The 27,273-nt window shown below is 43.2% G+C and overlaps 1 protein-coding gene across 1 annotated transcript; it reads left to right on the top strand.

Moving 5' to 3' along the window:
- The first annotated feature begins 893 nt into the window (after window positions 1-893).
- Window positions 894-26,712, top strand: SLC5A1 (solute carrier family 5 member 1). The gene is made up of 13 exons (XM_067550029.1): window positions 894-1,202; window positions 4,151-4,210; window positions 4,563-4,667; window positions 10,262-10,367; window positions 11,367-11,447; window positions 12,094-12,314; window positions 13,454-13,589; window positions 14,404-14,511; window positions 16,731-16,881; window positions 17,538-17,706; window positions 22,134-22,349; window positions 22,900-23,002; window positions 24,490-26,712. The coding sequence occupies exons 3-13, from the start codon at window positions 4,572-4,574 to the stop codon at window positions 24,705-24,707; spliced, it is 1,605 nt and encodes a 534-aa protein (XP_067406130.1). The 5' UTR covers window positions 894-1,202; window positions 4,151-4,210; window positions 4,563-4,571; the 3' UTR covers window positions 24,708-26,712.
- The last annotated feature ends 561 nt before the right edge of the window (window positions 26,713-27,273 follow it).

Raw genomic sequence — 27,273 nt, 5'->3', positions numbered from 1 at the left:
GAGTATGCACCTCTAAATATGTACAGTAATTTGCTATCACTTTTTTTCGGGGAGGTCATCACGGCCTGAAATATTTTCAAAGGGGGTCCAGCAAAAAATGTTTGAGTAACCCTATTGTAGATCATGGTTTGCTGTGTTGTATTGCCTTCAAAACCTCTCAGTTCAGAGAAATTACATTCACAGCTTCTTTCTCCATCTTCTCCCATTGTCTCTTTGAGTTGTTTGAAGAATGAGACTTTTTAGGTATGATCTCCCTCTTGTGAATCTCTGCTGTCTGTTTTTAATACAACACTAACTTCTTTCTCTTTCTCTGGCATCTCTCCAGTCAGCAATCACTATATTCTCCCCATTACTCTGTCTGTGGGATCAATACAGAATGTTATAGGTCTTAGATAACAACATTCCTCATATGCAAATCCTTGATCAGCTGTCACTCACATGTACTGCAGATGCACTTGGGTCTAGTAGCTGTACCGACCAAAGCAGCTGCCAGAATCCAATACAGTTAACCTATTGCCCCCTTGACAGAAGCAAATCACGTGCAAAAAGGGTGTTTCCCACTGGAGATGCAAGCCAGCATTATGACTTTTGGATCTTTAGTCCAAAAAGATGTATCTGATTTTCCTGGTAGGGGCATGAATCAGCCACTTGTTTTTGGAGCAGGTTAGATATATCATATCAGCATCTTGCCAGGGCAAGACCACATTGGATGATCATTCTGGAGTACATCACCCATGTGTTAATTGGACAAGTTCTCCAAAGAGTTGAAATTCTGTATGGGCAGAGGCCATGTGCTCATCTCCAGTGGAGGCGGGAGTATTATCATTCACCAGAGTTCTCACTGCTGAGTTAATATGTAACATCCTGCTCGGTCCTCTTGCCTGTAGTGATGATGGCTGTAATGTTGGGTTTTAAGAGGAGAAAACATTAGGGGATCTTCAAGGTTGTCAGGCACTTAGATTTCTAAGTGATGACAGACAGGAAGTCCCAAAACACCAAATAAGCATGGGTTTTTAAGATATTTGTCACAAATCTGGTTGTTTTAGCCAAGGCCTGAGCCCAGGATCTATGACTAAGTCTGTTCTCTCTTTTTCTAGATTGGTGCTTCTCTGTTTGCTAGTAACATTGGCAGTGGGCACTTTGTGGGCTTAGCAGGAACAGGAGCAGCTGCAGGAATCGCCACTGGAGGATTCGAATGGAATGTAAGTGGTACACATTTAAATAAATGTTGTAACCTCAGGGGTATCCAAAGAGATCAGGCGAGACTACATTGTCTAAAAATCCAATTCACTTTAATGTCGTCAGAGCCCTCGTCCAGCAGCACCTGCCTCCCTCAGGCCTGATGGCTAATGGCACCACCTACCACAAGAACATTTTGTGTCGATTTGCATTCCCCCAGCCTCTGTCATCACTCCTGCCTGCACCCCAGCTGGTGGGAAAAGAAAAGCCTATTGTGATATTAGGAAACCAGTTTTCCAGAGAGTTTATATATTTATTTCTCCCATCGATCCATGTCCTTTGATTGCCTTTTGAGTACTTATAAACAGCATCTCCAGATATCAGGACACTGGGGAGAAAGAACAGCTTTTCTGATCTCATCTGCGTCATTTTTCTGGAAGCTTGGTGTATAGGAGATGTGAGGAGTCATCATTTTCTTTGCTTTCTTCCCAGCAGTGAGGAATTCAACATTATCTTCACTTCTTTCTTCATCCCAAGAGCCCTTTTTTCTGTCTTCTCATTCCCCTTTCACTAAGGGACAGCAATGAAGGAGTGCAGAGGCTACCTCCTAATCCACCATCAATGTTGTTCTGTTCATCTCACTTGATTTAAAATTACAGCAACTGCCTGGAGGGTGGAAGAAGGGCCGTAAAGGTTTAGAAAAGGGTCTGAGGGAGAGTGATGAGACTGAAGGTAATGTGCCTCCTTTCCTCTGTCAGTCTACCTGTAGCCTTCCATGGGCTCAGCATCAGAGCTCATGTACATGCAGCCAGGAGGGTATGCAGGAGTTGGGGAACAGCTCCATTGTGCTGTATTTCCCCTCTCAGGTCACCAGGTCTTAAGGTGCAATTTGCTGACCTGAACAGCAGTAGCGTCTCCTACATCAGTACTCCTTGGAGGGGGAATTGGCAACACAGCTATTAGAAGGTCAGCTCCTAGCAGAGCAGATAATTGTTTACCTGGTGCTCTGCAATGACCTGGTCATGAGGAGGGAACATAGATGAGCCAAGTGATGTATATGTATGCGCACGCGCACACAAGCCAGTTAGTTAGCTCATTACGATACTAACAATACAATGGAACTGATAAATACTAATATACATAGGAAAAATGCTGTTCTTGGATCCACACTGATTCTCTTAGCAAAATAGATAACTGGGCCTTATTCTGCTCTCACTTACACTGGCTATATATCAGTGCAATTCTATTGACTTCTGCAGAGTTAGTCTTGATTTAATCTGGTGTAAATAAAAGCAGAATTTGGGTCCAATATCTCTGGCATAGCCTGTGCTTAATAAATGAGCAGAACTTCAGAAATGCAATAAAGAACCAGTGTGTGGATGGCAGATCTGAGAGCAGCATTTTGCCCTGTATTTATCTGTTTGAATGTGCACCACTCTGCATAAAACAAGTTGCTAACATTGTCAGAAAAATTATGATGTAAAATCAACAAGTATCTGATGCACAGAATATACAGTACATAGTATACCAGAGCTACCATACTTGACAGAATAGTTCCAGATATGAGACTAGAGTATATCTTATAATGTACAAGGCCACCTCATGAGAAGGCCTCAACTGGAGTGCTATGTCCAGTTCTGGGGGTTCCACACTTTAAGAAAGATGTGGACAAATTGGAGAGAGTCCAGAGGAGATCAATAAAAATGATAAAACATTTCCACGTGATCTATAAAGATTAAAAAAGGATCATGTTTAGTCCTGAGAAAAGCAAAATGGGGGGGAAAGGGGCTGATAACAGTCTTCAAATATGTTAAGAGCCGTTATAAAGAGGATTGTGGGGATCAATTGTTCTCCATGTCTGCTGAAGTAATGGACTAGAAGTAATGGGTGTAATCTGCAGCAAGAGAGATTTAGGTTAGATATTTGGAAAATCTTTCTAACTATAAGGATAGTTAAGCACTGGAATAGGCTTCCAAAGGAGGCTGTGGAATCCTTGTCATTTTAAGGAGAGGTTAGATAAACACCTCTCAGGGACGGTCTAGGTATACATAGTCCTGTGTCAGTGGAGGGGGCAGGGCTGGGCTTGAGGTTCCTTCCATGAACCTATAACTTGAGGTCCTTTCTATGAACCTATAACTGAAGCCCACTGCAGAATGCAGGTCAATTATACCTGCATTTTATCTAAAGAAGTGGGCTAGTCTGATGGGTGATATGGGTATGGAAGTAAGTTCCTCTCTCCGACACCTGGGGCTAGCAAAGCTAATCACAGATGAGACATGACCATAATACACTTGGATTTGGGGATGGAATGTTTCCTTTACTGGTGGCTGCTTGGAGACTGAATTGAGGGACTAGTAAAGGGGGCCAGGCAGCCCTAGACTTACCTAACATTTTTTGGTGGCAGCAATAGTCATCTGCCACAATACAAAGGCTTCTGTGGGCTGCTGGTATTCTAACCACCATGTTATCTAGATCTGCTCTGGGCAAGGCTAGATGAAGCTGTGATTAAAACACTAATGCTCTAGGGGTTTCTACTTATAGTGGAACTGCAGTGGGATAGTGAAAAAGGCAAATTTAAGACCAGTGTTAGCATCGACACACTACAAACATATTTTGCCATGGACAGACATGGGACAAATGCTGAAGTAATCTTCTTTTTGATACTCCAATAAGTCTGCTGAAGTGGGGGACTTTTCCTCGGGTACTTCTGTCAGACACCTGGGGTGAAATCCTAGCCCCATTCAACTCAATGGCAAAACTCCCATTGACTTTAATAAGGCCAGGATTTTACCCCTAGAGTTCCAACTGTAAAATGCTAGACAAGTAGAAAGAATGAGGCCAAGGCCCCCTGAATTGGCCATCGTTTTACTCTCTGCAATGATTATAGTTGGCATCAAGCCTGATACATGGCTTCAGAAAGTGCTGGTGACAGAACAAGAGGCTAATTCAGCTGTTCTTTCGTTGGTTACAGGCCCTGATATTTGTGGTTGTTCTTGGCTGGTTGTTTGTACCCATCTACATTAAGGCTGGGGTAAGTACAGACACTAGGTTTATGCCTTTCAATCTTTCTGTTTCATCTTGCTGTGTGTGAGTCTTATACCACCACAAAACCATCCTCAATGGGAGAAGAGACCTGAATGTGTCAAGCACTCTATGCAAGTTATGTCTGTATGTATTTAAACAAGGAAGTCTCTTTGTCTTTGAGATCCCAACATGACGATCATATGATTCTGCTTTTCTGTGCTTTTTGGAGGCTCCTGTCCCTGTGCATCTGCATTTCTAGTGTACTTATCAGTAGGTATTTGGTGGTAGAGCTTGCTGATGAGCTATGGTAGTTGTGTCTGTTGCTCGTAATGTGAATTCTTCTCACTATCCCTTTGCAGGTGGTGACAATGCCAGAATATCTCAAGAAGCGGTTTGGTGGCCGACGGATTCAGATGTATCTGTCAGTCCTTTCACTGCTCCTCTATATTTTCACCAAGATCTCAGTGAGTTAAGCCTTTCCAGTTCCTCTCTTCTAAGTGAAGTTCCTATCTGTATTATTATTTTACATTTGTATGAAATTTCTCTACTTGTCTCATTCACTTCTCTCTCATTTGGTGCCTGGGCTTAATTTAGGTAGATAAACATTTGTTTCCATGTTGTCACTTTTCCATCTAGCAGTGCTATCCATTCAAATCAGGCCTACAGCTCTAAGTGTGTCTGTGCCTTTTGGAATATACCAGGGGATACTTTCTCTAGATGGTTATGATTTAGCTTTCTTTTTCCAGGATTTTATTTCCACATGTGCCCCTCTCTGGAATAGGTCAGGCTGGCTGGAGCCTTGTACTACATGCAGTATGCTTCATCTCAGGTATCAGTGACAGACACTGAAGAGAAGGTCTCAAGCTATTAGTTAGCACCCAGTTCTCCAAGGGTAACTATTGCTGCTTCTTACCCAGGAACATTCACCCTCTCCATTTAGGCATTTTGTTTTAGAGCCTCCTCTCTAAGCTCTCCCATTCTGACTCCTGGGCCAGATTCTTCTGCCACAGTAACTCCCTTTTGGCTCCCATGGGAGAAAAGAGGCCTTGGGTTTTTGTCCTCACTTTCACACTCATCCTTCCATCAGTTTCCTCCGCTGAACTTGCAACTTGTTAGTACTAATGAAACAAAAGTGAGAAATGAGTGGAAGACAGGTGGGGAGAAGAGAGAAAGGGGCTAGAAAATAAAGGAGTGGGATAGGCAAGGAGAGGAAGGGAGGGAAGCAGGAGAGAGTCTGTCTGTGGATTAGGTTGAGCTATGAAGCATAACTAACTAGGGCATTGCAGTAGCAAAGGGAGCTGTGATTTTCCACCCCTTTTGAAACCATTAAATCTCCATCCAAGTCCACAGGTCAGGCAGACCTGGATCTGTTGTTTTCCTGCAGTTGCCATGGGAGGTTACTCTTTGCCCTCTGCATAGGAGCTGAGTGATAATAGTACAATTTAACCTAAAAGAACTGGCCTTTTGCCCCCATTCTCATGCTCTTGTGATAACTTTGTTTCTTATCAGGGTTACAAATTAAACAGGCTGGGGCTATGGAGAACCTGCAAGTTGGATTTTTGTTTTCTGTTTATTTTAGTGAGAAGCTGTCAACATAATAGGTTTTGTATGTAGCTGTAATTGGAAATGCTGTATACATTTCACAGGGCATGGTATTATTCCCGCAACTCTAGATGTGGAGTGAATCCATACAGACAAGTGGCTCATCATCCTAATCCAAAATCTTTATATATATGAGCCCATCACTTGCTACCTACATGCCAGATTCACAAAAATAATTCCCTTTTTATGGGTAAGTTTCCTCCCCATGTCCAACGTATATTCCCGTACTCTGCATAGGAGAGTTCCATCAGTTCCAGCAGATGGGCCTTCCTCCCAGGCAATGGAGTGGCTGTGGACCCACTCACTCTGCGGTTATAAGTACAGGTCTGAAAATGAAGTAGCCCCTGATGTTCTTGCACCCCCAATTTTCAGGATGGAGCAGGTGGATTTGCATCGCAACAGATATATTGGTACCAGTCTGGCTCCACCACACGCTCATCCCACCTTGCCCACAAACAGAGCTGCACAAGTACTCATGGGAGCCGCTAAGGAACTGGTTTCTGACGCACAGGGGGATTGTCTCCTGCACAAGTTCCCCAAGTCATGCCCTTCTCCTCCTCATATAGCAGAACCATCCTTCCTCTGTCTGTGTGACTCTGTATAGTCTCCATTATTGTAGTATCTGAGTGCTTCACAATCTTTCACTGTATTTAATGCATGTAATGCTTCTCCTGCATTGTGGCCTTCTGTACCTGTAGAAAAGAGGAGAGGATCTGTCTTTCAAGAATGAATGAAGATTTGATTTACATGTTGTGTTTCATTGGGTGTATGCACAGTATTCTATTTATTAGGACTCAGTCCTTACCCATTCTTATTAGTTACGTAGCAATGTTAGTGTACAGTAGTGTGCAAGACACTGCCCTCAGCTTGCTGATGAACTAAAGTGGCAGATACAATAGAGCACAAAAGAAAACAAACAAAAAGCTGTGATGTTTCACAAAATAGTTGGGTCTTTAGCATCTGCTTGATGGAAATGGAGGGTGAACAGTGCAAATTAATATTGTGTCAAGCACATGGTGTAACAAAGTCTAGATTGGGTGAAGAATACATGTGAGAGAGAGAGGGAGGTAGAATGAAGGAGTTGGAGGAAATGACAGCAGGCAGAGAGCTTTGGAGGTGTGGGATAGCATCTTGATCACTAACGAGCCAAATCCTGCAGTGTTGTTAATGGCATCTTACTCAGTTATGCATAGGCCCCTGAGCTGTGTAACCAGGTAAAGCATGGACATTGAGATGCACAAGCAGTAATGTAAAAGTTGAAGGGAAGGTGTAAGTAGGTAGCAGGGGAAAGAAAAGGATCATACCCTGCAGAGAAAGGGGACATGTGTAGACCAAAAGGATAAGATCATTTGCAGTGGTGTAAGAAGGGAAAGGCATTAAATTAACTTGCTATAAGTTAGGGGATTGTTTCATCTGAGTTACACCAGCCATCAACAAAGTCATGGATCTACCCAGCTAACCCAAAAGAATGGCCCATTCCCAGAATAAGAGGGGCAGCACAGTCCAAATGCCACTCCAATTATCATTTGTCCAGTGGTGACCACCATGGTGGTTCAGATGTATTTGCTACACAACAAATGGGTCCGAAGGTATGCCTGCTGCAATGGCAAGGAGCTCTCTGGCAGTGCACCATATTGTATGGCCAAGTGCCCATCAGCCCAGAATGTAACCAGGAATAAGACAAACACAGAAGGCCAGTGGACACCAGCTCTTGTAAACAAGAGCTTTTGTTTATGGAGATGCATCTATTGTGCTATCTAGGCATCATTGTCGGTGGCATATGCAGGATGGCAAGCAAGTTGCACAAGGCTTTGTGGAAATCTTCCACTCCAGGTGCCAGAGGCGGACACAAATGCTGCCCAGCAGCATGAGTCAAGGCATTCCAAGGGATTTCAGAGATTTGCAAGCTGTGTCCCTGGCTGCTGCCTTTGCAGACACTCCCTGCCTTGCAGTTCCTTGAGCTTTTGTCAGCCTGCTGTGACAGCTTTCCTCACATTTGCTAGCAAGTCACACCTAACAATTTGAGACATAGTGCTTGCATCTAGTAGGATCTTGCATCCAGGTTGCCCATTTTACATGCTGCATCCTCACTTACGCCACTTTGGGCAAAATCCTAAATACCATATGTAAATGTGCCATTTTGTATGTATGTTCCATGGTTGCTTTACTGTGTGAGCTGTTGCCATGATAGCTTTCAGGGTCGGAGCTGCTAACCACTAGCGCTTCTACCATTGCTGTCACCAGTGGAGCTGTACTAGTGGTAGCAATTTTAAGAAAATCATCTAGTATAGACAAGGCATTGGTGACTAGTAACTGATTAAGTTAAGACTAGGTATCTGGTGAAACAAGTACCTCGATGCTCCCCCATAGTCTGAAGGAACTGAAAACCTAAGTCTGTGAATGCATCACAAGTGTTCCTTGGTATTCTTTAGCTGTAATGGTAGCTGTAAAAGTACACTCATGTTATTTATCGTTTTGCCTAATGGTTCCTGAATGATGTGTGCGTGGCTCTGGAGTGATTTTTTTGCATGGAGAAGGTTTAGTACATTCAGAGATAGGATAAGGTTTTAATGGTATCCATAAAACAGTTAATGGAGTAACAAGGAAACATTAGCAGTAAATAACGTAACTGGGGAGTAGAAAAGGTGAACTCGGAAGGTGATTTGTAAATCCAAGGGAATTTACGTATTGTTCAGGAGGTTAAATAATTAACTAGATTTCCTTGTGTGATTATTTTATGACCATTAATACTTGTAAGCATGCAAACTGAGCTGATACCAAAAAGAAATGCACCTCAAGCTTTGGGACATAAACTGATCAGCTGTGAAGGTCAGGAGGGAATCCTTTTCCACACAGAGCGACATGGTTTCATAGTTAGCCTGTAGGATTAATCTTTATGAATTCCTGCATCTAAACCCCAGCCCCAGCCTCCATGGCTGCAGATGGCAAAGGCGGGGCAGAATTTGTTGGTGGGTCCGTGCATGTGTTTCACGCCCTGTGTGGTGCTCAGCTTAGCTCCACAACGGCTCTCTGCATGTCAGCATGCAGTGGTTGGTGGTGGGATCAGGGCTGGAGGATCTGCTGCTGCACAAGTCTCCGCCTTGCCTTGAAGGCAGCAGGAGTGAGGGGGATTGAGGTGGTGATAATCTCAAGGAGGAGTTTTCTTAATGGCCTGGAGATGTTTTCTTCCTCCAGCACCTGCCCAGCTACTCAGGCTGTGTCTGTGGAGTGGATTTGCATCTTAATATTTTCGCTTTAGTTTCCTTGTCTGTAAAATGAGGATGATGATACTCAGTTGCCTGCCTGACTGGGGAGTCATGAGGATATGTTGCATACTGATTGTAAAGATCTTTAAAGGTAAAATGTACTAAGCATTGTTATTATGTGCAGAATGACACAATTAGCTGATGCATGATTTTTATATTACCTGGTGGCAGAATACCAGATTAGATGGCACTCCTTGTGTTCCTTGAATAAATATTTGCCCTACAACCTAGTAGAGCTAAGAATGAAACACCACTCTTAAGATTTGTCTGTACTGGGATTTTAGGGTGAGGGCTTCAAAAGCACCTAAGTGGTTTAGGAGCATAAATTCAGTGACATGACTTTCAGTTCCACATCTATTCCTAAATCAAATAGGCACTTTGGAAAATCCCAACTGGTGGAGCATGTTTCACTGATGTGAACCCCTAAAATAGATATGATTTACACTGGTGCAGCATGATTTAGGTGGGAATTAGTTACTCTGATTTCAAATTATGTCTATTTTAGGGGTTTACATTGGTGAAGTTGTGTTGGTAACTAAAATGCCAGGCCTTATTAATGAAGTTGCAAAATCCATGTCATTACACGAGCACAAGAGCTAATTGTTTCTCCAGCTGGCCAGTTGAATGCTAAATACTTTGGCAGGTATTCATGGAACTTGGAATAAGATGTCACCTTTGATTCCTGTTTGTCCTCAGCTGGAGAGACCAGTCATACCAAATATCTGTGTTGCATTGGAAAGATGAAGCTTGAAGAATAGCATTGAGCAAAGATGCAAATAAAGACAAAAGAGCCATTAAACAAAACTTCCTGGAACTAATGCAAAGGTTGTTAAAAAACTTGGGTTTTAGCATGGTCTGGGATTTAAGAACTTTGTTCAACTATTTCTCCATATGTAAGTAAGAGCACAGGCGTGAAAAGAAGGGTAGCAAGATTTGGGTAGGATGGATCACTGAGAAATTGCTGGAAACTACTATTATAAGTGCGAAGACTAAGAAGTGAACTTCAAAAAGGGACTGGCAGTTAAAAGAAAGCAGGTCTGGGAGACCAAGGAGACAGGATCTATCTTTATTTTGCATGTGCTTTTTATTCTTTTGTGCAGTGCTTTGGAGTGGGGAAGTGGAAGTGATATCAATAGAATTGTTATTTTTATCTTAAGCATCCCCTAAACTGTCTTCTTTCCTTTTATTAGGCAGATATATTCTCTGGAGCTATATTTATCCAAATATCCATGGGACTGAATCTTTATTTGGCCATAATCATACTGCTGGGTATTACTGGTCTTTACACTATCACAGGTGAGTTGGTGGAACAGATTGATCAATTAAAAACAAGTTAAAAGGGGATCCAGAAAGATGAAAAGAGGAGTGGAGAGTAAGTGGGAAGAAATGAGAGCATGAAAGGGGAGAGGTATATGTGCGTGTGAGAGAGAGATGGAATGGGACAAGGAGAGGCTGATTCCCATGAAGGCATTAAGAGAAGGGCACATATAATGGCTTTACTTTGCCTTTAGGTAAAAGCTGTTATCACTCAAGGAAGAGATCTTGGAGTCATTGTTTATAGTTTTCTGAAAATATCCACTCAATGTGCAGCGGCAGTGAAAAAAGCTAACAGAACATTGGGAATCATTAGGAAAGGGATAGATAATAAGACAGAAAATATCGTATTGCTGCTTGACTACTGTGTGCAGATCTGGCCGCCTCATCTCAAAAAAGATATATTGGAACTGGAAAATGTACAGAAAAGGGCAATTAAAATGATTAGGGGTATGGAAAAGCTTCCATATGAGGAGAGATTAATAACTTTTCAGCTTGGAAATGAGACAACTAAGGGGGGACATGATAGAGGTCTATAAAATCATGACTGGTATGGAGAAAGTAAATAAGGAAGTGTTGTTTACTCCTCCTTATAACACAAAATCTAGGGGTCACCCAATGAAATTAATACACGGCAGGTTTAAAACTAACAAAAGGAAGTATTTGTTCACAAAATGCACAGTCAACCTGTGGAACCTTGCCAGAGGATGTTGTGAATACCAAGACTATAATGGGGTTCAAAAAAGAATTAGATAAGTTAATGGAAGATAGGCCTATCAATGGCTATTTGCCAGGATAGGCAGGGATTGCTGTTTGCCAGAGACTGGGAATGGCTGATGGGATGGATCACTTGATGATTACCTGTTTTATTAATTCACACTGAAGCACCTGGCATTGGCCACTGTCGGAAGACACAATACTGGGCTAGATGGACCATTGGTCTGACCCAGTATGGCAATTCTTATGTTTTTATGTTCTTAGGTGGCCTTGCTGCTGTGATTTACACAGACACTTTACAAACCATCATCATGCTGGTGGGATCCTGTATTCTCACAGGATTTGGTAAGTAAATCTGATGGACGAGAGCTGGAATGATTTGCTACAGACCCCAGTTTCCTGTGAAAATGGGTCCGGCATTGTGGAGTCCTGAACAGTTAACAGCTAAGGAACTCCCATTGCTTCATGCATTTGCCAGGGAAGAAGAGCCATATGGCTAAGCTCCCCTGTCATCCAGACCGTTGCATCTCCAACATATTGTGGAATGCATAATATTACAGTAGGACCAAAGATTCTCAGACTGTTTTCCATGGATCTCTGGTACTAAGTGGAGTGCTGCTTCACAATAAACAACATTTCAAACTGACTTCATTAGGTGGACACTGCCTCTTGTCCTCACCTGGGTCAGGCAGCCTGAAGATATTATATCTACATTATACTTTTCTGGCAAAGTGTAAGCTTTCATCTGGGGAGTGGGAAGGACAGTGGAGTCCAAAGGAATCTTTCAGACCTCCATAGCGACCTGAGAGGGAAAACAGTGTGGCTCCTTGTGTATGACTGTTCACAGCACATACTTTGATGTCTACTGACAGTGTTAATCTACATTGGGGAGATTTATCACATTGATAGCATGAAGTTTTTCCTTGGACTTTTCATCAGGAATTTCAAGCCTCCAGTACCATGATCAGTGTCTTTACGTTCTGTTTTTCAGCATTTGCCAAAGTAGGAGGATATGAGGCCTTTATGGAGAAATATATGAATGCAATTCCAAGCAACACTTCATATGGAAACATTACCATTGACCCAAAATGCTATACCCCTCGGGCCGATTCTTTCCACATCTTCCGAGATCCGATCACTGGAGACCTGCCATGGCCAGGGCTTACCTTTGGCTTGAGCATCCTCGCTTTGTGGTACTGGTGCACGGATCAGGTAGTGTAAAAGCAACAACTGGGAAATTCAGAGCATTCTAAAATCTAAATTCAGAGCATTCTAGTTGGACCGATCTCTCTCCCACCCCAACCCTGTGCCATAAAAGTGGCTATTATCTCCGGAGAGGAAGTTGATTTTTTTCTTTACAACTTTTAGATTCTCAGCCTCTCCTATGTTAAGTGAATAGTACGTGTGTGTTTCTTTACTATATTTTTCATGCTGTTCAGGACATATGCGCTAAGTGTGATGCTTTTTTCCCTTTCTTGTGACATGGTGGATGAACATTGAGGGCCCAGTTTTCAAAAATAGGCATCATATTAGGACAGCTACATGCATATGACCTTTATCAATCTGGGTATAGGCTTGGCTTTCTGTCCAGCCATAGTAGGCATATCTAGTCTGTCTATGTGAGCTGCTCTGGGGGCAAGTGCAGTACTCGATGTGCCAGAAAGCTAGTACCGAAAGTGCCACAAAACATCATTCCGGCTCCCCCCAAAAGTGCCACAACGCCATTCTGGAGTGTTCCGGCAGGACTGGAGCAATGGTGCTGCTTTAATCTCTTGCATAAACAATGCTGGACAGATGTTCCGTATATGTGTCTGTCTCCTCATTGTGTGCCATGGTGCAGGACCGTCCATGTGTTTTCCTTTCCTCCTCCCTAGGTCAATGCCATCCAGTCTCCAAAAATGATCAAATTGGGATGTTTCAGAGGATGGAGTACTACTAAATTGTGCAATATTAAAAATCATGTGTGAGTTGGAGGGAATTCTTTGAGCCCCCCAGCTCTGGAGCACAAGGATTGAGAGCCTTTATAATCTGTATTCTAGCTAGTGTAACACTGTCTGCTGTTCTTATGCATGTAACTGTCTAGTCCTTTCTGACTCTAAGCTATTTGGTTCAATAATATCCTGTGGCAGGGAGACTCACAGGTTACATACATTAGACAATAAAATATTTCCTTTTAGCCAGTTAAATGTGTTCTCAGGATTTCAAGTGCCCTTGTATTTTTCAAATTATGAGCAAGGGCAAAGAGTTCTCGCTGGAATACAGTTGAAACAGAGTCATTTTGCCTTGGTGCACCTGACATCATGTTTGGGTGGCAAAGCTGGAGTAAATCACATCTGCTGTCTCATTGACAGGTTATTGTTCAACGATGCCTCTCAGCCAAGAACATGTCCCATGTGAAGGCCGGCTGTGTCATGTGTGGGTACCTGAAGCTGCTGCCCATGTTTTTGATGGTGATGCCAGGGATGATCAGTCGGATTTTGTACACAGGTAAGACCTATTACTGTAGCCCCCTCATTCTCTTCTCATTCCTCTCCTAGGCCCCCTCAGTTTTCTGTTTGCTGCCTCCACTAGCTTCTTCACCCTCTCTCCTGACTCAGACCACCAAAACACATGCACAGACTAGTCTTTCTCACAAATAAGAAGCCACTGCTCTTTCTTCTTTCCCTGCTCAGGACTCCGGGATGCTGTCCTTTGTGGGGACAGGAGTCCTAGGGTGTGTGTCTCTTGATTTCTCTGTTGGCATTTGTTACAGCATTCCTGCTGTGACTAGGTGGGTGGAAAACACTCCTGTCTGTGACTAACATTTTGCTCCCGAGCAGAGGGAATGGTGTGTGGATCCCAGAGGAGTGTTCCCAGCTCATGGAGATGCCTGTGATTTGCATGCTTCATAACCTCAGTGTGAGCACAGAGCCAGTTGTTCTTTCCCTTGCACTGAGCTGTGTGTACAACAGTAGGCGGGAGAGCAGGTGGTCTGAGCAGGAGAGGGCCTTTCAGAGCACACGCTAACTTTGTCTGGCATCTGAGCCCTGGTTTTGCAGTCCTCTCATTATTCAGTCCTGGCCGGCTGTGCAGCTCTGCCGATGTGGTTTTAATGGCTTGACCTCAGCACCATTAATGTTCCCTCGGGCAGGAAAGAGGTGATGCAGTAATGGAATCTCTTTCCACAGCTGCGGAGCCAAGGGTGATATCAGGCAAATAAATCCAGTGGTTTAGCATGGAGATGGGTTTGGGAAGTTCTCTTGATTTTTGGGTACTTGCTGCTATGACCCCATGTAACCCTGTCTTGTTCTCTTTTTCTCAGATACGGTGGCTTGTGTCGTGCCTTCAGTATGTGAGAAACTCTGTGGCACCAAAGTTGGCTGTTCAAACGTTGCTTATCCAAAAATGGTGGTGGACCTTATGCCAAATGGTAAGATGCTGGCTGTGATAGTGATTTTGTGGGAAAGATGTGCATAACAGATTAACAGAAGCTGCTTTTTGTGCGGGAGAGGTTCTCAGGGCTGGAATTCAGCTGTCAGAAATAAGGGCCTGCATTCTCATTTAGTCTGATTTGACGTCACTAAAGTAGTACAGAACTTTCTTGCGTTATCAGGGCTCAGTTATCATAGGCCCTAGCGTCATTCCAATATATACAGTATATTCCTATACATACTGTGAGTTATGAAGATGCCAGGTGTTTACAGACTAGCCATGACGATATTGCTTATTTGCACACATGAGCCAATAAAATGCTGCTGGTGTTAGCCGAGTGTGAGGGATGAATCTTGTCTACAGATAGCAGCTACTAAGAGGATGCCTCTGCCAGGATCTCTGTATTGAGAGATATACTTGCAGTTCTTCTGCTAGACTCACCTGAGCTGGAAAGAGAAAGTGCAGCCCTCCTGGTGCACAGCGTTGGATACATTATAAGGCCCATTCAATTCTGCAGAGCAGTGCACCTCTGGAGGGAGCTAGGCATACATACAAGGAAAAACAAGAAACATCTGCAGACAACTCTACGCCGTTTTGTTATGCCTGTGGTTTCCAAATGGACCACTAAGAAGGGCTTGTGGAGCCTTAGGCCACAGCCAGGAGGGCTGCTTCGCAGCTGTCTGCATTAGGACAAGCTACCGGAGGGAGGTGCTTGTGCAGAACTCAGCTGATGTCTGTTTCCCTGACTTCTCACTGGCAGCAGTCTCTCGCTGTAGAAAAGGAGCAGCGTTCCTGGAAAAGGATCTGGGAGAGCCAAGCTTCATACACATGGGGCCTCTGCTTTACCCTGGCCTGTGAGTTTTGCAGATTTTAGAAGAATACAGCAGGGAAGGGTTTGAGAACTCAGTGCATGCTGAGAAGACTGCCCCTCCCTGGGAAGAGACTCAACTAGATAGTGATGCTGGCAGGCTTGGCCTCAGACCACTAGGGAGAAGGGTTACAAGAGAAGTGAGTTGTAGGTAGCCAGCTAGACCCAGGGATGTGAGCACAGAAGGCAAAGGGAAAGATGGTGAGGGGAAACTAATTTTGTCAGCCCTTGAGAGTATGAAGGTCTGTACAGAGAAGGGATTGACAGTGGCTCTGACAAGTGTCAGCACCCAGAGTTAAGTTAGTAAAGGCAGCAGAGCTTTGTGGAGTGTGTAGGAGGTTTAATGCCGAGGGGCAATTGCTTTCAAGCCAAGGTAAAAAGTTTGGCTGCCATTGAGGTGCAAAGCAGCTTAGACCAGTGTTTCTCAACCTGGGGGTTTAGAGGGGTCGCAAGTGCAGAGCTGGTATTGGGGGTGGCAAGAAAGGCAATTGCCTGGAGCCACAGGGGCACCATGAAACTAAGTTACATGCCTCAGCCCCGTGGGGGTGGGACTCAGGCTTCAGGGGTACAGTAGTTTGGAAAGGTTAAGAACCACTGGCTTAGACCTATCTGTTGAAACAGCAGCTGCCACCCATCAGCAGCTCAGTGGGAACCTGCCATTTCTCCCAGATATGACTAATTATCATCCATTGCATCCTAGGCTAGTTTGTGAGCCACAAGGGGTCAAATTTTGCTTTGATATAAATCTACAATAACTTCTTTAAAGTTTACCCTGGCGTAACTGCAAGCTGAATTTGGATCAGGGACTCCGAATTAAGATAACTCACATTTCCCTATTAAGTAGACCTCTGATTATTAATGTCTGGGTTTCTTATCTCTTCCCTTGTGTATGTATTAGTTTTGCTATGCCCCTTGTTGAGTCAGCTCTTGCAAGTTGGATGTAATTCTGGTATCTTCCCCTTAGTATCATTACATTGGTTGTGTGCCCCTTTAGGGGTTATTCCTGAGCCGTGCTCGTTCTCTCCCAATGACCCAGAGTTCCATCAGATAGTCTAAACCTACAAGAATTTGTGTCTGTTGGGGGATGTCTGACCCCTGACGTTGTATATATGGAATTCCTTCCTGATATTATGTGGTACTGTAAATGCTGTCCATCCTAACCTAGACAGGCATTATTCTGCTAATGTCCCAGTAGGATACTATGGAGTTGTCATACACTGGGCATACCTCATCTACTAACAGATATCTGGGTTGGAGAGGTCAGACCATGCACTCAAAGTGATGTCACTTATGGAGCTTCCCCAGTGACTGATCCTCCCCAGCTCAGGTGGTATCTCTCTGTGTTTCAGGTTTGCGAGGTCTGATGTTGTCAGTCATGTTGGCCTCTCTCATGAGCTCCTTGACTTCCATTTTTAATAGTGCTAGCACTCTGTTTACCATGGACATCTACACCAAAATACGATCCCGGGCAACGGAGAAAGAGCTCATGCTGGCTGGAAGGTAAGTGTTACTACACCCCTTCCCAGCATTAGGAACCTAACAAGATATTAGAGCCATCACAACTGCATCCTTCGAAGTTCACCTTCAAGGACCTTGATGAAGAACCTTCCCCTTAATGCATGTGGTGCAGCAGTGACCTCTTGTGGTCTGACAGGTTAATCCCACGTGTGTCCTTCTGGATATTTTGTGCCATAGTTTCCAGGCCATGTTTCTTAGTTAAAGATTAATCTGAGGTGCCTTCTTCTAATAGATATCCCAGGGGATCTATTTAAATTTCATTCCAAGATGCCAGTTAGACAAAGCTACAGCATCAGTCATATTCACTAGCTGTGCTGTTGGTATCTCCGTTATTGATCTCTCTCTGCTGTTTTATTGATTTCTGTGCTCATAGGTGATTTATTGATTTATTGTTTTGATAGCAGAGTTCTCATTTTGAGTTGACTGAGAGCTGATGGATCTGGTGAGATTGCATTGCTGGTTGCTCTTTTCCCCAGGACTGATGGCTGATTACTGTTATTTTTGCTGATGTTTTAATTCTAGTTGAATAACACAATGAAGTGTTAAATTGTTGATTGATTCATTGTGATTTCTGTATTTCTGATTGATGTTTATAAATAGCTGGCTAACAGATTTTTTTTTATTGGTTGTATTTACAGGTTATTTATCTTAGCTTTAATTGGTGTCAGCATTGCTTGGGTTCCTGTGGTGCAGTCAGCTCAGAGCGGGCAGCTCTTTGATTATATACAGTCTATCACCAGCTACCTGGGGCCACCCATTGCTGCTGTCTTCCTGCTTGCCATCTTCTGCAAGAGGGTCAATGAGGAGGTGAGTACAGCAGAGTGCTTGAGGGGCTCTGGGCTAGGCTGAAGAATCCTCATACTCCTCTTCACTACATATATGTAAATCCTCATGGACTTTATTGGGCTTTATTGGCTCCTAGACAGCTGTGAAGCTGGAAGCCCACCTACTGTTTCAATGTGACGTGTGCTGAAGGAATGATTTCTGGGAAACAGTGCTTTAATGCAACATTCTAGATTCTCCATGAGTTCTGCAGGCTTCAGCAAGAAAGGGGAAAGTTCTGTTGTTTCAATCAAAACATCTCTATTCATCGTTCTGTCATTTTAACCTTTTCTTTAGGAAGGGTCAACATATTTTTGTTATCTGTGGGGAATGTGTTTATACCATACTTGATATTGGAGTGTTCTGGTACCACCCTTATAGAATGTGTTTGCGTAAGTGTCCTGTGTCTAGTACTACTTAGGAATGTTTGTGTTTTTGCAATACCAGCCCTGTTCTTGCCAGATTCTGTGAACTTGCAAGCAGCCGGACTTTCACTAACTTTGCTTCTCACTTTCTACTACAGATGCAACTTGACTATAGTCAGAGGGCTGCATTTGCTTATTCCAGCAGTGACTTTGGCTCTGTATGTCTGTTGATTTTGTTTGTATTTAGGAGGTGGAGAACTGAGAGTCAGGGTAAACACATGGCTAGAGACAGACAAATCTCTGAAGGTTCTTCTTCAGGTAGTGTCCCTACGGTTGCTCCATTATAGGTTCAGTAGCATCCCTGAACCTGGGATTAGAGATCTTTGGTAGCAGTGCCCATTGGGCCGCACAGGTGGTCCTCTCAGCCTCGTGCCATGAGTAGAGTCTATATAGTGCTGTGTGGTCTAACCACCCACAGTTCCATCTCAACTGCTTTGGTCTGGGATGGAATCCTTAGCAGAGCCTTTCGTAAGTCTTTACTGCTCTTAGTAATACTCGTGCTTTCGTTACTATTTCTTAGTAGCTGTTTCCTTTAATTTTTTTTCTTCCCTTTACCCTTTCTTAAAAACATTTTTTTCCCCTTTGACTCTTTCTTTCCCGCTATTTTTAGATTAGTGTGGGTTTTCTTTTCTATGCCCTTCCCTACTGAGAAGTTCTCCCTACCCGGGGCTATGCCCGGATCCTCTGAGTTTAAGAGGTGCCTCTTCTGTCATGAGGCCATTCCAGTGAGCGACAGCCACTCATGGTGCATAAGCTGCTTGAGTGAAAGGCACATATCACACATTGCCTCAGATTGAAGGCTTGGTCCAGAAAGGACCATGAATTGAGGCTAAAATTTTAATAATGAAGAGCTCACTGTGACCAGTCTTAGACCCTGGCCCTTATACCTCTTCTACATGGTGGTCACCATTGGCACAGTTATCAGCCAACCTCCACTCACTGCACGCCACAAAAGAAAATCTTCACTCTCCCACCAAGATGAGAAGAGACGGGCCCCCAACTCACCCACCAAAAAGCCACCTTGGGAGGTCGGTAGACAACATCTTCAAGTGCAAGACCTGACCACTGTGACCATCCAGACACCTCCAGTATCAGCATTGTTGAGAGGCCCAAGGACTTTAAACTGTAGGACCACAAATAGGCACATAGTCACTTGGGGCCAAGATGGACAGATCAGAAATCTTAAAATTGGCACCGACCCCCTCAATGACTTCAAATGTGTCAGCACTGACTAAGCCCCTGGTGCCATCAACTGGCCGTTCAATGGAAGGCACTGTAACATCAGAACTGTTGTTATCCACTATGTCTACACTATACATACACAACCATCAGTATCAATGATGCTCCTGCCTGTACTGCTCCTGCCGCTACCCGAGAGACCTAATAATCTCTGACACTCCAGAATCACTGCTCCTCTGTACTGAGCTCCCAATGGTCCATGCCTCTCCCCACAGACACATCTTGTCACACATTGCTGTCTTTCACCATCAAATACCAGTCCACCCTTCTCCAACAATGAGGAAGAGGAGGAGTACTCCATCACGTCTCACAACCTATGATCATCTCAAAGGGATCCACACAGAGAACCATACTACTGCCCTTGATACCTAGAGACCAGAAGTGACCCAGATACTTGCTATGGACACCCCGGGATGCAGCCCCAGGTGCCTGTTCTCCTACACTGGCCTTATTTGGGACCCTTGGGCTGCATATAGGCAAACTTTCCCAAACCTTCTGCAGAGTAGACACAGGGACAAATATACTCTCCATCCTTGTCAGTCTCTAAACCTCCTGACCCTGAGCCAGAATTGCTGGAGGAGCATGAGGAAGAAACGGAGGAAGAGGTTACATTATCAGCCCATAGCTCCTCTTTGTCCTCCGATGAGGCCATCATACCACCACCTCCAACATCGGCAGATGATTTTAAACACTTCCAAGAACTGTTCCAGATCACCCTGGAGGATGTTGGAGAGCAACAGCATAAGTTGCTCGATATCTTGCAGGCATCCACACTGGCAAAGATCACACTTCTGATCAACGAGGCCTTGTTGGACCCAGCCAAGTCCAGGCTCCATACCACCTGGCTGCAAGCAAGCAGACAAGAAGTACTATGTCCCCACTAAGGGTATGGAATTCTTATTTTCTCATCCTCCTCTGAACTCCCTCTGAGTCAATGCAGTGCAGGAGAAAGGATGACACCACCATTCCAGAACAACCCTTTACGACAGGGACTGGAAGAGGCTAAACCTCTTCAGTTGCAAAGCATATTCTTCAGCTACTGTCCATTTCTGAATTGCTAATTATGAGGCTCTCCTAGCTAAATATAACCATATGAACTATTCCAAGTTTCATGTGTTCAGTCAACATTTCCCAGAAGACAAAAAGAAGCAGGTGCTGGAAGGACAACTTCTGGCCCATAGAGTGCTATAAGCCTCTCTGGATGCCACAGACATGGCAGCCCACTCCATTGTGACATTTGTGGTGGTGAGATGAGTATCATGGCTCTATCTCTCAAGGTTCCTTAGGGAAGTGCAGACCATGGTGGAGGATCTAAACTCTTTATCGAATGCACTGATGAGTCCCCACATTCTTTAAAAGATTCTAGAGTGACACTGCACGCTTTCGGCATATATACACCAGCGCCAAAGAGAAGAAAGGGTAGATATCAACCTACCCAAAGATCTCAACCTCCACATTTCACCTTTCAACGGCATTATGATACACAACGCAGGTGAAAGAGACCTCCTCCCAAGTGCACACAGACATTGGCGCAAGAGACTACACCCCACCCAAATATCTCCAAACAACAATTTTGAAAATTTGGTCGAGGCCCTGAGATGCCTCCCCTGGTCCAGGGCTGCAACCATCTCCAATAATCCATCAGTTTGGTGACTGTTTGACCCCATTCTATCCATCATGATGACAAATCACTTCAGATAAATGGGTCCTGGAAATCATCAGCAGGGGATATTCTATTCCATTCCTTTCTCTCCCCTTCATCCCATCTTCCATCCCTCTTTAGGGACCCTTCTCATGAATACCTTATGTGAGAAGAAATAAACCACCTTCTGTGACTGGATGCCGTAGAACTGGTCCCATTCCAACACAGTGGGAAAGGTTTTTATTCCCACTATTTTCTGATCTGGCAGGTGGGGACCTATCCTAGACCGGAGGAACCTCAACAAGTTCATCAAACTACAACACTTCAGGATGGTCACACTATGAACAATAATCCCAGCACTGGAACAGGGGGACTGCTTCTCAGATCTCAACCTCCAAGACGCATACGTTCACATCACCATACGCCCTTCCCACAGGCAATGTTTCAGATTTGTCCTGGGGTCCAACCTTACCAATGCAAGATTCTACACTTTGGCCACTCTGTCACGCCCAAAGTATTTTCCAAGGTCCTCGCAGTGCTGGTGGCGCACCTACATAAATAAACAAGAGATTGTAATATTCTCATACTTAGATGACTGCCTCCTCAAGGCTCCATTCAGAATTAATGCCATAAGGAAAATGATGGACCTTTTCTCAGACTTCGTTCTTCAGATAAACGTACAAAAATTAGTACTGCTGCCAGTTCAGCATCTGGAATTTATTTATTTGTTATTCAATTTGTTACTTCAATAACAAAGTAGTTTGTACAGGCTAACACTCACAAGCCACCCTACATTTGCAATGGAGGGAGGTGGAGTTCAAGGTTCTAAGGTGTGGTTACATATGGAGAAGAAAAGAACTATTTTTAAAGCCAGAAAAAGCACTTCGACCTTTTCAAAGGCTGTTGGAGCTCATTTTAATAACTGGTTTGGTTCCAGCCAATAAGAAGGCTCATGTTCTCTCTGTTCTTAACTCCTTGGTGCTGTAGGTTGCTCACGTGTCCACTGGAAGTATACATTGCATTGATGTTAGGAGGTTAAGGGAGGCAATATATTTACATATCCACAACAACTTTCTGATAAATCTGCCTGTCACTTTCTTTTGCAGGGTGCCTTCTGGGGTTTGGTCATTGGGCTGGTAATTGGGCTGGCTCGAATGATTGCAGAGTTTGCCTATGGTACTGGCAGCTGTGTAAACCCCAGCAACTGTCCAAAGATCATTTGCGGAGTTCACTACCTTTACTTTGCTATAATCCTCTTTGGGATCTCCAGCAGCATCATCCTGGGCGTCTCACTGATAACTAAACCCATTCCAGATGTACATGTAAGTATCGTTGCCTCTCCTGCTCTTCTTCTCTCTTCACAGGAGATCTATGAAACCCATCACTTTAATTTACACTGAAAGTAGTATTAACAAGTATATTCTACCCTAGAATTTAGATTATGCAAATTTTATATAGCATCCTCCCAGCTAACTGGGTTCAGAGAGAAGTTTTGCATCTTCTCCAAATTATTCCTTGGTCTAGAGATCTCTGGAAATGCAGCACACTCTGCTAGGAAAATAAATGTTCTGAAGAGTACTCTGTAACTAGTAATACTTTTAAGACATTATATAGTGCAAAAATGTGCAATAATAAAGGATTTGATTCCTGAGAGAGAGACAGTAGGTGGTGCATTTTGTGTGTCGTAGAAAATATTTATCGGATGAAGGGGTTGTCTCCTAGAATATCTGTCCCCAGTCTTATGAGATCCTTAATAATCCCTGAATATTATTTAGCAAACATTCATGAGCCTCCAAATCCTATACCGATTTCAATGTGCTGGTCTCAGCATTTTAAGGCTGCAGCTTGTAAACTCATTTTGTTTAATGGCAGCTTTACCGCTTGTGCTGGACTCTGCGGAACAGCAAGGAGGAACGTATTGACCTGGATGCAAATGAGAAGATTGAGGAACCTGATGGCAATGATGATATATCAGGTGATTTCTGAATAATGTTCTCTTATAAGATCTGTGGAAGCCATCAGTGTATTTGTGGTACCCAACTTCATACCTGAAGAAACAGTGAAAGTTTCCTGTACTTCCGTGAAAACACAGATCTAAAGGCTAGTAGGCACAGAGTTAATGCCCCTAATTTTTCACCACTGTCCATTAAGTGGGTCTGGTGTAGATTGAGAATGAAATTAAGTACATGATGGCAATCTGGTTCCAGTTGATTTTTGTGCATAGCACAAAAGCCTTCCTGTAATTCGGTGAGAGGCCATGGGCTAGAACAGAAAGAGGTGGTACAGCGCAGGGGTGAGGTGCTTGGCAAAGTTGGGGGGGTGGCCTTACCCTTGAAAGGACAGAATGAGGATGTCTTTGGAAATGGTGTGTAGGAGGTCAGGATTGGAACAGCAAAGGTGGTGTACAGCAGGATGAAGGTGTTTTGCCAGAACTGCATTGGGGAAACTTGCACAAAACTACCTGGCTCCAGGCTCTGACACAAAGTTCACTTCCACGAGGTTGAAAACATTGGTGAATTCAGCCATTTAATTAAAAAAAAATATAAAAAACTCTTGAATAAGCAGATATAAACCCTGTACAGTGACTTGCTTCACAGACTGAAGAGTCAGGGCTGGTGTCTCAAGTCTGCTAAGGCCTCTGTGCACAAGGTAAGCAGGGCAAAGTTGCCTCAAATCGTGCAGAGATAGTTAGTGGAGAATTCTCCCAGCAGGGGATCTTTCTGCCAGGAGAAAGTTGGAGCTGTCTCCTACACAGCTGCCCTGTCTGACCTTATCCTGTGTAAGGGAAAAAGGGAGCATGTAGAAGGCAAGGCATAATGAAGAAGGAAAGTGGGTCTGGCAGAGCAGAGCTTTGCCGTACCACATTGTCCACTGGTGTAAATTAGGGCACTATGCAGTTCTTGATCCAGGGAGCCACAAATGGTTCCCTGTAACCCCCCTCCTCTCTCCCCAAACCCAAAGCAGCACAAAGCATAAGGAGGTGTAGTGGGAGAGGGCCGGGGGGTGAAGATCTGGCCCATTATTCTGTACCCAACGCTTTTCAGTCCTGTCACAGATCCTGTATATTTAAGTATTTATAATGTGCTTGAATCAACCTAATGATTTTTAGCATTTGTGAGCTACCAGTGTTTTCAGCTGTATCACTGCGAACTGAGAACAAACAGTGAACTGGGAAACATGGGTTTGTAGGGTTCAAAATGATTAGCTGCAGAGCTATTTGGTAAACATAAATAACTCATTTGGCACGTCTTCTGTGGAAACCGAATGTTCATCTGGCACTACAGCCCCCCCTCTTTCCTTAAGCATTTTTGTATCATAAAGACCATGAATTAGGAGCTATTATTTCAAATACAAAAAGCTCTAAAGAATGCTCTGTATCACTGAGACCTCGTTTTAATGCCAGTCTTATGAAGCTACACACACCACATTTCTTGACCATTGTGCTATATTCTTCTATCACAGAACAAGGTGATGAAGAGCAAGGATGCTGGAAAAAGGCCTACAACTGGTTCTGTGGCTTAGATCAGAAAAAGGGGCCCAAACTGAGCAAAGAGGAGCAGGAAGCAATAGAGAAGAAACTGACTGACACTTCTGAAATGCCAATCTGGAGAAATGTTGTGAACATCAACGGTGTCATTCTACTTACCGTGGCTGTATTCTGTCACGCCTTTTTTGCATAAATCTCATCTCGTACTCCAGAGTTTTATAAAGGTCTAATTCTAGTCCTTTTCCTTTTGAAATTGCACTGTATTCTTCAAAATAAATTATTATTTCTAAATTATACAATTAGATATTCACAAAATCCCATTGTCTTGTAAGTATAAGTTGATTTATTCATTGGTTTTATGGTGGTAATTAAACATCTATTGACTAAAGAGCAGGAATACTGGAGTCCCAAGGGGTAGAATTTCAATCCAGTACATCAGGGAGAATTTAATAAATCTCTCTTCTTATGAAATGCATTTCACAGCTCAATTTCAGAACATGAGAACCAGGACTGGATGAGCTGCATGGAGTTCATGATTTTGTGAACTGTTTTGGGGCATTGGTGAAAATTTCTGTGCTCTATTCCCAAGGTGATGATTTTTTATTTTATTTTATTTTATTTTTTAAATTCAACTACATGGAGGGCTGTGCTATGGATTTAGGATAAATGAATCCCCTCAAAATAAAGGCTGCCTTAAGCGAGTTCCCTATGGATGACATTTTATTGGTGTATTCCTTTGATACTATATTTTAGTAGCATTTTTCTCTCTCCACTCTCTGTTCCATACGTTACACTGTTTTTAGTTGATTTTTTCCTCTCTGCTCTTTTTTCAGTCTTTCTCCTGAGTGGACTATGAACCCCAGTAGCATCTGAATTTAACTTAATTACTTGTGTTATTTGAGTGGGTTTGAAATTGGGCAAACCAAGTCTGACAAGCCCTAAAAAGAGTTGTGCTTATGCCTGACTCTTCAAGATTAGCTTTAAAGGTTCCAGAGCAGTCTGAGCATTTAGTTTAATATGAATCTAAGCTTGAATTTGAAAGCTTTATTTATAAAAATATATTCTTGGTGGTTTTGATTCCCTAGGATGATATGTCAAAGTTAGCCTCCATTTACATTTATTGTGGACCTCTTTTTATAAGGAAGACACTAGTGTTCTCTTAGTTCCCTTTCTTAGTTAGTGGATTTGCTACCTGGTAATTCTTCATGATGGGTGAATGTTCTTAGCACCAGAGCATTGGCCTTGTGTTTTGCTGCCAAGTACACAAAGACATTACAGTATTTTTCCTGCAAAATTATGAATCTTCCTTCTCTGACAGTTTTGTTAAGAAATTTCTTTCATGCCATGAGTAAGACTGTTACATTATAGTTTCCCCAAGGAAAACAGTCACTGCTCTGACATCATCTAAAGAATTCCAATTGTTTTCACCTTGTGTGAGAGTGTGAAACCAGGCTGAGACAATGATGAAGCAATGACCATGGTTTGGATCTCAGAGACTAGTATGAAGCTACAGCGAGATGATGTATGATTCTTCAATTCCAGGCTGAAAAGTGAAACTAGAACTTCTCACCATCTAATTCATCTTCCTAAGGAAGCATAGATACAGAGAAGACACATGGGAAATTTCCATTTGCTGCAGCTAATCTGTATTACGATCCTTTTTTGCCTTGTTGTGTATGACAGCTTTGGGCACTGTCTCAATTCAGTGTAATATGCATCTCATCTTCCTGCAGTATTCTACAGCACACAGCACTGTACTGCAACATGTAACAAGCAAACCAATACAGTCTTTCTGAAGCATGCTGTACTGCTGCAAATCCCTATTACTCTCATGACACTCTGTCTTTTGACAGCATAGTGCTACTTCAGATGAGTCCATAGCAAAATGTGCTGTCCTTTTCTGCATATAGCTGCACTCGGATCTTCAGTGCAATGTTCTATCCCCCTGCAGTATCATGACATGTATTGTTGTATAGTGCCAAATCAAATCAATCTGAATCTTAGTGCAAACCATCATACAATAAATACAGCAGCTGGGAGCATCTTAACAACAATCACTCTATTGTGTTATGGAATTCATTATATTCCATTAACTATGAAGGTTGTATGTATGTATTAAAATGTTTCTAATGTATTCAGGGTCCAGAATGTTGAGTTCTTTGTATAACACAATAGAAAATGTAAAAAATAAAAAATAGTTTCTCGCTCAAATTCTAAAATCAAATCTCTTCTGTCCTGATCACTTGCACATCTGGGAAATAGCTATACTTGGCTCGAGGTCAACAACTGTTCATATGGTGGTTCTGGGTTGCTGTAAAGATGAGAAACTGGTGAATGAGCCCTTCTTATGGATGATGGAGCACCCTCTTAGCTACAATTTGTAACTAACCTGAAAACACTGAAATGATGAGACCATTTGGATAAAGGCAAAAATACCACAAATGGATCCCTTGGCCAAGATGAACAGCTTATACCATGACCCCCTTGTTGGATACTCTTTGTAGTCAGGCTCTATCTTGCTTGTATACTTCATTTCTCCACCCAGGCTGAGTAATGAAAACACAGACTTGGAACTGCAGGGACACACATTTGAAATACATGTGAAGTGACTGGCTTTGGCTCAGGCTTGACAGCTAGAGCTGATAGAGTTCAGGGTTCATAATCAGACAAAGCTGACTGCTCTTAGGGCAATTTGTCTTGCTCTGTAGGATTTCTACTGAAAATCTGCCTAAGAAATTGTAGTAATGTTTGGCTCAGTG

The sequence above is a fragment of the Emydura macquarii genome, unplaced genomic scaffold, assembly GCF_026122565.2.
Source record: "Emydura macquarii macquarii isolate MOO-44397 ecotype Brisbane River unplaced genomic scaffold, CSIRO-AGI_Emac_v2 contig_1254, whole genome shotgun sequence".
Taxonomy (NCBI): Eukaryota; Metazoa; Chordata; order Testudines; family Chelidae; genus Emydura; species Emydura macquarii.
This window is presented reverse-complemented; position numbering and strand designations above follow the sequence as displayed.

Coding starts and splice junctions, on each gene's coding strand:
- SLC5A1 (XM_067550029.1), top strand. CDS start 4,572: ATGCCAGAATATCTCAAGAAGCGGTTTGGTGGCCGACGGATTCAGATG. Junction 14,512..16,730: donor GGTGGACCTTATGCCAAATG/GTAAGATGCTGG, acceptor TCTGTGTTTCAG/GTTTGCGAGGTCTGATGTTG. Junction 23,003..24,489: donor TGGCAATGATGATATATCAG/GTGATTTCTGAA, acceptor CTTCTATCACAG/AACAAGGTGATGAAGAGCAA.